We start from the raw sequence: 16,451 nt of genomic DNA, 5'->3' as shown, positions 1-16,451 counted from the left end.
AACATTTCTGGAGGTTTGTGCTGAATTATGATGCTGTGAGTAATCCTCTTGGGAGACCTGTAGCCCAACGACATGTCAGGTTTATGACGATTTCAAAAACTCGGAGTAAACCAGCGGCTTTAATTTGCATGGCAAAGAGTAAAATTGTCAGCATATGTCAAATTAATAGCAGTGATGAGTTTCAAATAGTACAGAAGTCGGCTGTGGTTGTTGGATGTCATTGAGAGTTGTCTGTTATTGTCTAATAAACCTACATGTGAACTTCCACTGCTGGGAGAAAGTGCAGGCCTGTTTTGTTGTAGAATAACAGCAGGCGCTTCCTTTTCAATAAGGCACTCGCGAGACATTACAGTACCGTCCAAAGCTTTCCTAGTCCACGCCAAAGGGTCTAGAGGGGGAGCGGTAATGGTTTCACAGTCATCACTGTCCTCCGAAGCATTAAGGAGAGCAAAATAGTCTATAGAGAAGATTCAATACGTGTGATATAAAACATGAAGGAAGTAAAGTACACATCTCTCCTCATTCTCGGCAGGGTAACCCAGCTGCACAAGCTTGAAGTGAAAGTTACAGGAAGATGTTATTGAATCTGAATACTCAGCTTTTGATGGGGCAGGCGAACAGACTTACTGTGGTGTGTTTGGGGAAGACAAACGAGTTCTCGAGTGGAAGCCGCTCATATTAAAGCTGAGTTATTAGGCTGGTGTAGGTATATGTATTTCAAAACCATAATCATTTTCATGAAGTTCTCTCCAATATTTCTGGGATGCGAGTTGCTAAGAAGTTACCTCTTTACCCTTCGATAGATTCTTTATTGTTGGCCCATACACCTTATATTATCCTGTGAACTCTCGGGTTGGTCCTTTTATTGTTACATATATAACGACAAACACAAAAGTGATAGCCACATCTCGACAGATAAGCATTAATGATAATAATCACAACGAACACACAAAAAAATAATATGCACAATTATTTAAGATCTAATGTAAAAGTATATACCTTTGTCCTTTTACAGAATCCAATTGTTTAGCCCCTTCCTCGTTTTACATAGCCCATCAACACTCACTGTAGTCTCATACACACAGCACACTATAAAGAGACAGCACACTATAGGGAGACAGCACACTAGAGACAGCACACTACAGAGAGACAGCACACTACAGGGAGACAGCACACTACAGAGAGACAGCACACTAGAGACAGCACACTACAGGGAGTGCAGAGTAGTGAGTAGTGAGTGCAGAGTAGTAAGTAGTGAGTGCAGAGTAGTGAGTAGTGAGTGCAGAGTAGTGAGTAGTGAGTGCAGAGTAGTGAGTAGTGAGTGTAGAGTAGTGAATGCAGAGTAGTGAGTAGTGAGTGCAGAGTAGTGAGTAGTGAGTGAAGAGTAGTGATTGCATAGTAGTGAGTAGTGAGTGCATAGTAGTGAGTAGTGAGTGCAGAGTAGTGAGTAGTGAGTGCAGAGTAGTGAGTGCAGAGTAGTGAGTAGTGAGTGCAGAGTAGTGAGTAGTGAGTGCAGAGTAGTGAGTAGTGAGTGTAGAGTAGTGAATGCAGAGTAGTGAGTGCAGAGTAGTGAGTAGTGAGTGCAGAGTAGTGAGTGCAGAGTAGTGAGTAGTGAGTGCAGAGTAGTGAGTGCAGAGTAGTGAGTAGTGAGTGCAGAGTAGTGAGTAGTGAGTGCAGAGTAGTGAGTAGTGAGTGCAAAGTAGTGAGTAGTGAGTGCAAAGTAGTGAGTGCAGAGTAGTGAGTAGTGAGTGCAAAGTAGTGAGTAGTGAGTGCAGAGTAGTGAGTGCAAAGTAGTGATTAGTGAGTGCAAAGTAGTGAGTGCAGAGTAGTGAGTGCAAAGTAGTGAGTGCAGAGTAGTGAGTAGTGAGTGCAAAGTAGTGAGTAGTGAGTGCAGAGTAGTGAGTGCAGAGTAGTGAGTAGTGAGTGCAGAGTAGTGAGTAGTGAGTGAAGAGTAGTGAGTGCAGAGTAGTGAGTAGTGAGTGCATAGTAGTGAGTAGTGAGTGCAGAGTAGTGAGTAGTGAGTGCAAAGTAGTGAGTGCAGAGTAGTGAGTAGTGAGTGCAGAGTAGTGAGTGCAAAGTAGTGAGTAGTGAGTGCAAAGTAGTGAGTGCAGAGTAGTGAGTAGTGAGTGCAAAGTAGTGAGTGCAGAGTAGTGAGCAGTGAGTGCAGAGTAGTGAGCAGTGAGTGCAGAGTAGTGAGTAGTGAGTGCAAAGTAGTGAGTAGTGAGTGCAAAGTAGTGAGTAGTGAGTGCAGAGTAGTGAGTGCAAAGTAGTGAGTAGTGAGTGCAGAGTAGTGAGTGCAGAGTAGTGAGTGCAGAGTAGTGAGTGCAGAGTAGTGAGTAGTGAGTGCAGAGTAGTGAGTAGTGAGTGCAGAGTAGTGAGTAGTGAGTGCAGAGTAGTGAGTGCAGAGTAGTGAGTGCAGAGCAGTGAGTGCAGAGCAGTGAGTGCAGAGTAGTGAGTGCGGAGTAGTGAGTGCAGAGTAGTGAGTGCAGAGTAGTGAGTGCAAAGTAGTGAGTAGTGAGTGCAGAGTAGTGAGTGCAGAGTAGTGAGTGCAGAGTAGTGAGTGCAGAGTAGTGAGTGCAGAGTAGTGAGTAGTGAGTGCAGAGTAGTGAGCTGCCTCAAGTGAAGTACTCTGGTACCCAAGGATGACTAGCAAACAATATTATTCACAACGTTGCTTACTATTCAGCAAGATTTGACAGTTTGCAAATGATTTTTATACAACAATTCAGAGTTTGATAACAAATTAATGTAACACATTGTAATATACAATGCCAATAGCTCAAACTTTAATGCTGGGAGACCTATTGCATTGTAAATGCTTGTTTATGTTTGTGGGAAAAGAGAAGACAGCCCCAATGCCTTTAGCAACCTTGATATGTAGCTCAACCCCAGTATTGCATGCCCTGATCCAATCTAATGCAGTCCAGGAGGATGTCTCTGCCAGAAACCGGTCCCCGGTAGCTTGTCTCCTTTCTGGTGAAGAATTGGCTTGGTAGTTTGGTCTGCCCTGTTCCCATGATGCACTGGGCCAGGGACAGACTAATTTGCATATAGCCAGGTTCTGAGCTGGGATGGGGCAGTGAGATAAATAACGGTGATGGATCAAGCCCTGATCTTTGGACTGGGTAAGAGTGGTCTGCTTAATTCAGACACTCTGTTCATCACCACCCCCTTTTCTGAATCGTTTTTGGCCACTATAGGTGTGGCAGGGTATACTCAGACATGAGTCCCTTTCTCACTGCTCCATCAGGATTCAAGCAAGCCGGGCCGAAGAGGCTGAAATGCCAGAAACCGGTCCCCGGTAGCTTGTCTCCTTTCTGGTGAAGAATTGGCTTGGTAGTTTGGTCTGCCCTGTTCCCATGATGCACTGGGCCAGGGACAGACTAATTTGCATATAGCCAGGTTCTGAGCTGGGATGGGGCAGTGAGATAAATAACGGTGATGGATCAAGCCCTGATCTTTGGACTGGGTAAGAGTGGTCTGCTTAATTCAGACACTCTGTTCATCACCACCCCCTTTTCTGAATCGTCTCTGCAGAGTTTAGCATGAGGATTAGCCCAAACCCTAATCTAAAGCAATAAGAGAGTCAGGTATGCTCTATCCTCAATGAATTGCTGGTTTAGCTCCATGTAGATAATATAACTCAAGGCAATAGGAGGGTGCTATAACAACCTGTGATTGTCCTCGGACTGGAGTGTCCAAACATTTTGAAACCCCCAAACCCCTGCCCCATACATTGCCGTCGGGATGCACTCAGCATTATATACTTTTAACAGGGCTGAAAGATTACCTTTCAGTGTGGGGCTAGAAATATTAAAAATTGCTCCAGTCAATCTACGAAGTTTCAAGTGGCAGTAAGTCACCTGGGGTTCCAAGTGCCTAAGGAGTTAATTCTCAGGTAACTGAATTCTCTGACAGTAACCATTTACTGGCCTTTGATTATAACTTTACTCATGGCTTTTTTGTCAGACCCACAGGCCATGATTTGTGACTTGCCATAGTTCGTGGTTATGTCAAGGTTACTCCAGAAAGAGAAGAAGTGATCCACTAGCGTGCATTGGGCGTAACAGCACAGGCCCTATGTAACTTGCAGGACACGCTTCAAACCCTAACATAACCAGCTCAACCTTCTGCCTCACAGAGGGATGAAGTGAGCGCCGTTCTACTGGGCAGACCTGGGGTCGGGCGCGAGGGTCGCCAGGGGCGTGCACGTCGCCTGGGGCGTGCACACGTGCACAGCAGTGCGCAGACCCTGCCTGAGAGAACGAGGAGCCCCCGCGGTGTGGACCGGCCAGAGGCCCGATGCAGGCCGCAGTTGCAGCGACCTCATGGATGGCGGACGCTTCAGATCTGCAGGGTGCTCCCAGAGTCGAGGGATCTCATCCAGTTCTGCATTCTTATGCGAGAAGCCCCCGCGGTGGCAGCAGACGTCAGGAGTGGCGGCTGAGGCTGCTGATGCGGTAAGTGGGGCTTAATTGTGGGGGGGAGGCGGCGGCGTGTGTGTGTGTGCGTGGGGGGGCGGCGGCGGTGTGTGTGCATGCGCGTCTGTGTGTGTATGCGCGTTTGTGCGTGCCTTCGGCCTTCAGTAACGCTGTGTGTGTGCGCACGCGCTCAAAGCGCGTCCACATAACCTAAGCGGCTCGTGCACCTGTCTGTCTCCCTTGGGAGGCATTTTAACAACAATAGGTCTCGCTGCCGAGACCTAAAAAGGAAGAAGAAAGGTGCAGTGAAATACAAGTAGGCCAATTAATTACTGAGGTAAAGACAAAGTTAATGCTTTAGGTATTGGATTCGATGACAGGATAGCAACGACGTAAAACTACTTTGTAGGGTGTGGCTACTTTTAAATAAGTGCCATCATGCAAAAATGACCAGAATGATGATATGGGCATACATTTATTATTTTAATCTCCTGGTGGAAAATTCCCCAAAAAATGACATCTGCTAGAAACGGACAATACCAAACCTGGCTTCTGGAGTCATTGCAAATGTTTTTAGTGTTAGTATTTGCCACAGAAAGTTGGCTAAACCACAGTGGATATAAAGTTCTACAGATGTATGCAAGACATTTAAATGGTGGGAGGTGTCGAAGACTTTAAAATTTGTGCCCGTAGCCCAGTACCTGTATAGATTTGATAGAGCGCCATGATATTCTGAAAATTGTAGGGGTGCACCATAATCCCAAGTAGTCAGCACTCGCATATTTAGAGGGCCATGTTATTGTGTGACTTTATAATGTAGTACTAGGCCGGGGATCAGTGCTATATGTAGTTGTGTGCTTATATCATTTGAAGACTAATGTAGTGCAATGTTCGAGAATATGCCTTAAATAACGTAAAAATTATTGCTTAGTGTTTCGAATGTTGCATTAGATTGAACGTGCCATTTTAAAAGTTGCACGTATAGGTTGCCTATTATAGAAATGCGCGATGCTAATATAAGAAGGAATAATGTTTAGAAATGTAATAGAATATTGATTTAGAATGGTTTAAATGTAATGCTTATGTTGTATTAGAAATGCATTTAAAAGTGTAAAGGCCTGAGACATGAAATTGCCATCATAGGCCTAACTGTAGTTTTCTTAGCATAACTAGAAAGGCAGGGTTGAATGTTTTCTTTGGGAAAAGGCTCCTGTTCGCAGTTGAATTTAGAGCGTGTACAGGAGTGTTTCTCATGCATTTCTCTTGCAGGTGCAAGCCATGTAGCTCGTTAGGTAGAATAATCCATTGTTTTACGAGCTAAATTGGTAGGAGTGAGAACAGAGGGAGTCTACTGGTATGCAAAACTGCAACATTTGGCAGAGAAGGTGCCTGGGACCCAAGGACACAGCAACAGTTTTTGGAAGAAGATGGATCCCTGCTGGAAAAGTGCGAGGGGCTGCACCTGCCTGAAGGAGGTGTGCCATGGGCGTGCCTACTGTTTTGGGATTTTGTATTAGGGAAAGTGCCCGAGGGAGGAGAGTGAGTCGCAATTGGAGTTAGAGTTAGAGTCAGTTGGAGTCAGACTGGGTTCTGTCTAAGGCAGTCCAATTGGAAATAGAGTTAGACAGGGGTCTCAGTGGGAACTAGGCAGGAGAAATAAAGGAGCATCTTAGAATTAGCTCGGTAGCTTGGGCTACTTACTTGGAAAAAGTGAATGTGCTTCTTAGGGAGCCTTCACAGCTGACACCTTTTTCTCTTGCCTGGGAGATATGCTAAGTAGGGATGTCTCCTTAGAGTTAGTGTAGGGATAGACTAATCTTTTCTTTCCCTTTGGAGCAGATGCAGTCGAGACTTCCAGTGGGAACTGTTATTGCCTGCCTAATGCTTCTTGAACTTACGTTGCTTTTCATTGTGAGTCGTCTGAGACTCCTGCGTAGATTATGTTTGTATTAGTGCCAGTTTATTTCTTGAACCTCTTGCTTAGGTGCTTGTATGTTCAGTTGTTTTTGGCTTTGTAATACATTTCTAAACTTTACTTTGTAGTCAGTGGTCCTTTGGATTAAGATGTATTTGGTCTTTGGGAAATTGTCATAAGTATGAAAATAGAGAACTTCCCTTTACACTTCTTTGCAGACTAAAGAGATTCAATCGGCCAGGGATTCTAAGGATTGGTAAGGGAAAATCTGTATGTGAATCCCAGCGTAATCAGATTTGAGTAAATGAACCTTTTTCTTGAATTGATGTTTAGGGGAAGGAACTATTACATATCTGTACCATGTTTTTATTAACCGTATTAATAGTGTGACGAGGCCTAACGTTAAGCAAGTAAGTTACTTGTTTTAAAAACCATATATGTATTATGAAATCAAATCATAATAACTCAGTGTACAGCCTTACACATTATCCAATAACACAAATCAGTAATAATTGAGAGGGCATTCATCTTAGTTTAAATATTTTGTATTTCTCCATCGCTAATGTGTGCGCGAGGAGAGAACCCAAGACACCTCTTGCATAAATCAGCACACTCATCTCCCATACTTCTTTTGGAAGGACTGTCTGTATACTGCAGGAAGATATCCGAGGAGGGCGGGTTTGAATTGACCCAGAGCCAGTGTGCCTTTTGTAGAAATCCTACAAATGAAAACTATTGCAGGGTGGATCAGGCCTTCAGCTGCAATGCAGCAAATTTGTAGCAAGCTAAATGGAAATCTGCAAGCTTCTCAAACACAGTTCCTGGTTACTTTACCACCTATGCCCTCCCATGAGAGGGGCCTCAATTCCAGTGATCAAAGTTTCTCCTAGATAAAATCTTTCTTGACTGGCACCTCTGTCCTGACAGCAGTGGCAGCCAGGAAAGATTTCTGTTACAAGTGCTCGCCCCTAGTGCCATCCAGCAATAGTCCTACGCCTTTCACCCACTGCTTAGGGCATTGCCACTCAGGAGGCCATCTGTGCTGGTGTGAGAGTAGTCATGCTGCCAAGGAGTTTGGCTGTCATGTGCTGCACAGCTCGAACACCCCTCCCATCACCAGCACAGTCACTCCTATCTCAGTGAGGGCACCCCAGGTGCAGTGACTGTATGCCCCATCTTAGTGGCAGGCTACAACAGGATCGGAGGAACTACTGCAGACTCAAGTATCCCAGGGTCTAAGGACCCATCAGTCTATAAAAGCCACACCAAAGGAGCAGCCAGGTGTTTGGCTTTGCGCCTTTTTGATGAGAAGAAGCCTCTGCTTGGGCACCACTCCGCAGCTGTGTTCCTACGCTTGGGCTCTGCTCTTCTCGGTTGTCCCTGGCTCAGCCAGTCGAGATTATCTTCAAGCCAGATGTTGAGAACATCTTCCCAGAAGTTTTCTATTTATAGTGATACTTGAAACTCCTCCTGAAGCAGCACTTCTAAGATTTTCCTTGCATCCTTAAAACTACCAAACCTCACTCAGCTCTGCTTCCCACTGTGTTATTTATAAATACTGATCTCCATGTCCTATTTTAAATGTTTTGGTATCTTAATTAGTAAATATTTTTGCCCAAGTCTGTTTGGTATTTGAAATATATTTATTTCTCAACTGGAACGTTGTTTTGGTGTTGCTGCTCTTGTGCTATATGCCATTTTCTCTGAGGAAGGCCTTGCCATGTCTGATAAGCTTTGGAGAGAACTCTCAGGATGCCTGACAGAAACATGTCTACTTCTGGGAGCTAGATCGTGTGTGCTTCGTAGGTGGAGAACCATACACCATATTGAAACTGAGGCCTCGTGCTGCCATAGTATAATTTGTTTCAATAGGGAAGGCAACAATCTATTCATCCAGAAGAACATTTTGATCATTTGCGTATTTTTTTCTTTAGGATGAAACGCAGGGCCTTCTCACCGACTGCGAAGGCCCATTGTGAATCTGGTCCACCGTACATCAGGTACCCAATTGCCAAAAGAAGAGAGGTACATTTAACAAGGGTGATACGTTAAAGCAACTTAAATAAGTTTCTGCAATCACGAATTGAACAATTCAATTAGTATTAGCCAAGCACCCTAAAAAATATAACCATTAAAGAGATAGACTTTTCTATACGAATACAGCAGCCAGATGTGATAAGGCTGTATGTATTCAAAGGGGGGGAACACAAAGAGTGACTAATAGGGGCAGGTCAATCATATTTTTGCTCCCATCACCAGAAATGAGGCAGCACCACAGCCAATGAGCTAAGCCTAACATGCCTCTAAGGACACCTGCTATTCTTTTTATCAGCTTGAGATAATCTCTGCTTATTGTACTATTAATATTTTAAGGAGAATCTCTCTCTCTTCATGAAGATTTTTCAGAATATGCTCCTGATTTAAACGTAAAGTTAAAAGCATTCTATTGGCACACACTATACCCAGAAGAATGAATCCTCCTGGTTCCCATTAAACAAATAACTACAGAGCTCCACGACTGTTTGCCCTTATATTCAGTCACCAACTCCCTTATGATTAAATGCGCCAAAGTACGGCTACATTTATCAAGAAAAACGTGCCGTACCAGTGAATAATATGTACACATAGAAGCCTATTTGAACAAGCTGCTTGTTAAAAGCTTTCCCAGAGTAAAGAGTTGGCAATCCTTTTCCCCAGATTGTAGGCTGTAGAATAGTTGTATAGAATATTTTCCTATTTTTGTGACAACACTTCAGATTTTTGTGGGTGGGTATGAACGTAGAAACTATACACTAAGTGTGTGTGGGATGGGGTTTTGGGGGCGGGGTCCAGGAAGAGCTGGCTAGTCTAACTAATGTAGGCATTCATTTCTCATCAGAAATTGTGTACCCGGGAACGGATAATTTCGGAATGCAAAACTATTGCATTGCTACAACTCTTGCTCTAAGGAACCGAGAATTGTTGGAAACATCTGTATTATTGCATAGATCTCTGCAGGTAAATCCTTATTAGTCGCCCCAGAACACCCAGATAGTGTGGCAATTTCACCTAAAACATTACTGCGCAACTCAGATTTACTTATTCGGCTAGAAATTCTTGTTATGACTGAATCATATTTCCTCCACACCAAGAATGAAGACCTAAAAAAATGCCATGCTGAGCCATTTGCGTGGCTTAATAAATCTAGAGTAAGCAAGGCAGCGCAGCGCAACGCAACGCAACGAAAGGGCTTCAGTGAGATTTACTAAACCATGCCAAGTCATCTTGCATGGCTCTGTATGGCATAGCAAATCTGGAGTAACGCAATGCAGCACAAGTCGCTGTCTTGCTTTACTGTGCATAGGGAAGGCGTTCCAATGGTGGAGCATGGGTGTTCTCAACCATAAACCTACGGTTTGGGTACATTTCCAGATTTAATATGACTAGTAAACTTGGGAATGCGTCAAAATCCTATGCCTTTCCAGTTGCGGTATATCGAAGAGAAATATGTTTATTTCTCCTTGTTATTTCATCTTTCTACATCTGCTGCATTCTACAGCACACAGAAAGAGCAAATTGCCTCTGGGAATTGTTTTTGTGCAGGGAGGGGTCCTTTCCTGCACAAAAACAACCGTGGCTGTAATACATGCATCCTTACACCATGGCGGAAGAGTGTCTGCGATGGCGCTTGGTATCCACAAGTGGGGCAGTACAAAGAGAGAAGCAGGAATGCGCCCTGTTAGTAATTATGGCAGATTGCTGCTTTTTAGGTCGAAGCCTGCATTGCAGCGCATGCGCTGCTGCAGGCAAAGAGATATTGTGAGCAGGGGATTTCAGTATGGCGTGAAGCCACGCCCCTTTTTTCCATTGGCAGGCCTCTCGAAACAGAGGCCTGCCATTGGTAAAAGCTCCTGTTTAGCAGATTTGTCTGCTCTGGATACCGCCTTTCGAGAACTCCATGACCTGCCTTACGGTAGCACAACAATATTTTTAGAAATATTGCCTTGGCAACCATGAGGCAGGTCAGGGAGTCCTGAAGGGGCGGGATTCAGTATCCTGTTTCCGCCCCGTTTTTTTTTTGTTTCGTTTGTGCCGTCATGCCTGTGCGTTCCTGGGTGGTGGAGGAGGTAGGGGAGAGGCGGTGCTGGTTTATTTCTGCAGACAGGTTCCTACGTGACACGGCTCTGCCATATCTGTGCTAAAACGCCCTTCAGCGGCGCGGCGCCCGAGGCTGGGTGTCTCGAAGTTGGGCTCGGTTTTGTGCACATGTGAACGGGAACGAAGCGTGTTCTGTGTGTCTCCAGCTCTCAGCTGTCGGCGCTTGAGTTATTTGGCCTGCAAAATTGAAGGCAGCAGCTGTCACTGCAGCACAGCCTCCTCCATGGCTGTTGACACCGGTCCCCCTCTACCGTCCATTTCCGCCAGAGGAGCGGCGCAGAGCGTCTCCTGCAGCCGGGCAGAGCCAGCACCGCCAGCCGAGCCAGGGAGGGTGCTACCGGGCAGCCGAGCCGCGCCACCCCGAGGTGGGGGAGCCCCCCAGGAGGTCGCGGGACCGGAGCTGGCGCCGGGCCACCAGGGAATGAGGCCAGCAGACCCCACGGGAGGTGATAAGTCGGTGAGGTCGCTCGGCGGGTTGAGCGCTCTTGATGAAGCGAGGTGTATGCAGATATAGGATCACATCATGGGCACGACTGGTTATGCCTTTCATTTACGTGAAGTCTGTACACGGAATACTACTGCTTTGAGTAAAAAAAAATTACAGGTACTTCGAAGGTATGTAATAGACTGAAACAGACACCCGCCGATGCCTGTCCCCGCTCACCACCCAGGAATTCGGCAAAGACACAGGGCGCTTTCCTATTATTTATTTTGGAATAACAAGTTTTATGTAATCAGGCAGGTATCCTTGTGTTTCAGCGAAAAACCTTCTCGACAGCAAATGTAGGTACAGACAAGATGATTTTTTGTGGCCCCTATAAATCACTTCACCTAATTAAAATAATTGACTATTAATGACCTTGATCAGGGTGTGAAACCGCAGAAGGGAGGATGTTAAAGGTTATCCAGTAGGTGTCGACCCGCTCTGCATTCCTATATTGCTATTTCTGCGGTGAGGCGTTTCAGTCCCCCACCCTCCCAGGGTTACGAAGCGTTCTGAATCGGAAAAAGGTGCGTGTTGGCGCTATACAAACCTCAGGCTAAAACGCACAAAGGGATGAATGAATAAACGGACCTCTAGGTGGATGCATAGAAATGTCGCTGAGGGTGCGCGGGGCGGCCTCCCCACAGGACCCGCCGGCAGCATGGCATGATACTTCTATATTAGGAAGGTGACCTCGCCGTGTGACTCTGCGCCGGAAGGAGGGCGGCCTGTCTCCCTCTTTAGTTCCTGCAGAAATTTCAGTTAATAGACGTCATTTCTAGCTGGCCTCCGCCTGGGCCCCTTTTGCACCCCTTGCAGGTTCGAAGGGTGTAGAAAGCAATAATGGGGGACGCCCCTCGTTTCATAGCGAGATTGTATGTGTGTGTCATAGAAACGCTGAATTGACCGTCATCCGGCGAGCAACCTCCTGTGGAGAATTGAATGCTACAGTACCCGAGCCTCTCCTTCAATGTGATATCATGATATCTGCCTCCTCAGCGTGGCCTCTCTACATCTCCTTAGAGGCCCTTACTCCTCCGCCTCTTACTGTGGTCTCTTCCTGTGGCACCCTTCAGTCGTCTGATATCACCCCCTTTAATACTTGAGAGGCCTACACCCCTCTCCCTTCAGTTTCATCGCATGACCTCTTACTTCTTAACCCTTCTAATATCTCACTGTGTATTTACAATTTATTCCAAACCACACCTCTTTCTTCAGTGTCAGGTTATCGCCCCCTACTCTTGAGATGCCTACTCCAGCCTTACATTGTAGATTGGTTTTCCTATGTTCAGCCTCTAGTTGTTGTCAAACCTACTGGTTTTTATCAGAGTTTTCCAATATTTCCATTTTCTTAAGAATCCTCAGATTAGGTTAGAATTTTAGAAAGGATTGTCTTTCTAACCGTCCAACAGAAGGATTAAGAAACTGGTGCTTTTTACTGCTAATTTGTTGGGATACTCTATTGGTAAGGGACGGGGCTTCAGTTGAAATAAGTTCTTAAAAAGTTTGTTTGCCCTTACATAGTCTCTTAATATTCAGTTCTGATTAGCAGACCAGACCGGATGTCGTGATGCAGGATTCTTTTAGGCAGTCTGTGCACCTGATAGGCCTGGCTGATGTTTGCACTTTGGTTATCCATTGATAGGTTGGTCTGTTTCGCATAGCACTTTCGGAGCTGCGGATGCTCTCTGCTCTGTGCTTGCTGTGCTGCAAGGTGACCTGATGGCGCAATCCTTTTATATTTATCTGTCTTCACCGAAATATATCTGTCGTCTCTTGAAAGGAAAGCCACCCTTTCCTTTTGTTCCTGTGTTGTGGGTGGATCTCTGGTTGTGTTGTAGTAAGCATGATGGCTTCTGGTTCAATATTTGCAGTCACCTTGATTGACTTTCAGCATATTACTGTTGCGTGCCAATCCTGTGTGTCAGTTGGCCTGCTTCCCAGGTCTGCATTTTAAAGGAAGAGCGGCAAGCATTAAACATGTATTCCTCAAATATTGTAATGGCATTTTACAAACCGGTTTCTGGTGCCAAGGGAGGCCTTGAAGGGAGAAGTTCTTTCACTTTATGTAGCCTTACGGCTAGAGCTGTCGACCTCGAAGCTGGGGAACCGGGTTCAAGTCTCGGCAACGACGCTGCCTCTACATCCTGTGATTTTGGGCAAATCACTGTATCTCTCCATGCCTAACAAAAAACAAGCATTTGCAATGCTATTGGTCTCGCCTTTACGCAAGTTTAAGCTATTGGCATTGTAAATGACAATGCCTTTTATTTAAGTTTTAAAAACGAAAACAAAAATAAAAGGCATTTTCATTTGCAATGTCAATAGCTCAAAATTGCCTAAATGCGAGACCTATTGCATTGCAAATGCTTGTTCCATTTGATGCAGCGCAGCACAGCAAATTGTCTTGCTTGGTTGTATTGCGCCATATGATGATAAATCTGTCCCTAGTTGTTTTCTGTTACTCAGTAACCCAGTGGCGTAGCTAGACCTTTGGCCACCTGTGGCGGCCCCTGGATTTGCTGCCCCACGATGGCCGCAGGTAACAGCGAGGGGGAGGCCCCCAAAACTCGCACCCCCCTCCCTCCCCCCCTCCATGCTACGCCACTGCGTAAACCACTTGAAATATTGGGATTACAACTTGCTCAGAATGGGCATACCAATTCTGCCTGGTACAACCTAGTGAAATTTATGTGGGGAAACCTGCAATATCTGATTTTTTGCAACTAGAAAAGGGGGGGAATGCAGTATTACCACATGATCCCTCATTCCAACCTGACGAGCATGCTGCAGTAATACCACATCTGACCATCTGACCAAAGCCATACTCTGCAGTATTGGTGCCTCCTTGTGTACATCTTCACTCGCAATGAGTCCCAGAGTGTTTAATACATACAAAGCATCATTAGAGACCAGATGTAATGTGAACATGCAAACAGCCGAAGAGGCATCAACACACTGCATGCAGTAGTCTCTGGTCCTTAGGCTGCAAAGTAACTTACTTGCTTAATTCCGGACACACCATTTCACACACTCCTGTTCGGATTCAAACTGGTTGTTGTTTCCATCGCAGCCACCGTACCAAAATCTTGCACATGAGTTTGCTTCCTTATCATAGTACCACTTTACCACATATTTTCGGCATTCTCCGGGTTTCAATGGTTCTGAACATCTGGGAGCTAAACAAAATAAACACATATATTAGACATTAGCACTCTATTTCGCACACCCCTAAAAGAATGGGCTATTTTCCCTTAAGTATTTCCTTCCCTAAAGATTAATTTAGAAGAATATTCTCTGATAAAGCTGCTTCGTGTCTACTCTATAACCCACTCTAAAGAAACAGAAAGGAACACATCTTCAGAGTGGAGGGGAAGCTCCAAGTTCAAGAAATATTTCTACATTTCATGTACATTCGAGTAGTAACACTCATCTAACAAGGACTGGAAAAGCCAATAGGTTTCACCAATGCGAGATCTAGTGGCTTTGTCAATTTTTTTTAAAACTGTTGCACATCTTTGTGAGCTGCTGTGCTACACAGCATAAAGTAAAAAGCCAAAAAACAATATGACGTGACCAGACCACATCATAGAGGTTTTTAATTTTACTTTAACCTATGTACATACATACAAGTAAATGTTGCAGTTACCAGCATGTCAAAGTGTAGCTAGCTGGAACGCTGATCATGGAGAGGCTGTGGCATTAACCCCTTAAGTGTTGCCGTCAGCTGCTAGACGTCGCAAGCACTACCTTCGTAGTGCTGCGCACGTCCAACGGCCGACGCAGCCCCGCCCGTTTTGCGGAAGTGCTGCACTGCCGCTGAATCGCGGCCGCCGCAAACGGGTTAAGGCCAGAGCTGTTGACTTTTGCACTCGGGAATTAGGTTTGAGTCTCAGTGCCAGCTCAACATCCTGATTCTTACCGGTGGCTCTCGAAACCCTTGGACTTCGAACTTCTGGCCAGCAGAGTTGGGAGCGCCCCCCCCCCCCCCCTTCCCTCTCCCTCCTGAAAGAGCCTTGGCGTTACAATCAAAAGGGACCTTTCAATGAAAACCCACTTTGGAACAGTGGTTTCCACCTGCTTTTTCCAACTTCGTAAAATTAGGAAAATGAGTAGATGCCTTACACCAGAAGCAGCCATCCAAGTTATCATGTCCTTGGTAATCTCACATCTCGATTATACCAAATCCACTTACTTTGGCCTTCCTGGGTAGCTGATGAGAAGACTGCAACTAGTGCAAAATCAGGCAGCGTGATTTATTTATCACCAGCCAAGATGGGACCATGTCATCCTCTCACGAAGAAACTGCACTGGATCCCAATAACCCAAAAATGTGCATTCACGGTTGGATGCCTGATATTTAAATCACCCCATGCACATGCCTGGAATTTATTTCCAATCTTATCCAGATGTATGTCCCCACCCGGGCCCTTCAGTCCTCCCATCTGTCTCTGTAAGCCATTCCCTCCTATAAGTGGAAAAGAACTGGTGGATCCCGCTTTGCGGTATTAGCCCTCTCTTTTTGGAATGCACGCCCTCTCAACATTAGAGCGTCTCCATGTTACTCTTACTTTAGGAGACGATTGAGAACCTGGCTGCTTTCTCAGGCCTATGAATGATTGATCTTATGAGCAGCAGTTCACTTCCTCTATAAGTGCCATGATGGTCTGCGTGAGCTATACAAATTCCTTCAACATTTCATAACATCCAGTGATTCTGGCGAAATCAGTGAATCTTCCTGTGTCTCTAAAAATTGATGTGTCCTTGTGTAATGTAACTGGTGCTGATGTAAAGGCTCCACGTCCAGTGGCAGCTAGCACGGATCTGGGGTGGTGGGGCAGAGAGGCGGGAGGGGAAAGGGGCAAAAAGCAATAGAATTCAACTTAACTCCTCGCCACTTCTCTCCTCCTAATCCCTCCCCTCTGGGGCTGAGCAAACCAGTCATGGGCACTCTACATTTTTTCCATGTAGCCTGCCTGCAGCCTACACAAAGAAAATGGACTCCCTACAGGCGCCCTGCTGGGTGCTACCTGCACCAATCACAACATTGCCATTGCAGCGTTGTGATTGGCTTACGGGAGGGGAGGGAGCATGCCTGTTCCTGTTTCGGAGCAGGAAAAAGTCAAATGCCGTCAGGTGCGTTTTTCAAAAGATTATCTTTTAACCCCCAACGCGATCCCCCATGTGACCCCTCCAACCCCCCCCCACCCACGAGGATTGCGAGCTGCAACTACACACAGAGCACAGGATGAGCCCCTTGCAAGCCGATAGGGATATAAACGTGATACCTAACCTCATCAGCACTGTCATTGTAAGGGGGATCACCCAGGGCTTTGATGGGTAGGCAAGTAGTCAGAGGTTCTAATGGTAAACATGCCTCATCATCTACGGTTATGTGATAGTCACATTCTGAGCCTGCACACAGCTACAGAAGAGAGCTATGCCATCCGTAATAGGGCATGGTCTTGCAAGATAAAATAATTGTTACAGATAG

The 16,451-nt window shown here is 45.6% G+C and overlaps 1 protein-coding gene across 1 annotated transcript in view; it reads right to left on the bottom strand.

Annotated features, from left to right (window-relative positions):
• Window positions 1-16,451, bottom strand: part of COL28A1 (collagen type XXVIII alpha 1 chain) — a 621,255-nt gene that overhangs the window by 3,364 nt on the left and 601,440 nt on the right. Inside the window, exon 35 of the mRNA XM_078663712.1 lies at window positions 13,960-14,136. Within this exon, the coding sequence (XP_078519838.1) occupies window positions 13,964-14,136 (173 nt within the window). The 3' untranslated portion in view covers window positions 13,960-13,963. The remainder of the gene's footprint in view (window positions 1-13,959; window positions 14,137-16,451) is intronic.

The sequence above is a fragment of the Lissotriton helveticus genome, chromosome 10 (genome assembly GCF_964261635.1).
Source record: "Lissotriton helveticus chromosome 10, aLisHel1.1, whole genome shotgun sequence".
NCBI lineage: Eukaryota > Metazoa > Chordata > Amphibia > Caudata > Salamandridae > Lissotriton > Lissotriton helveticus.
Note: the sequence above shows the minus strand (reverse complement) of the source record. Positions and strands in the feature narration are given on the sequence as shown.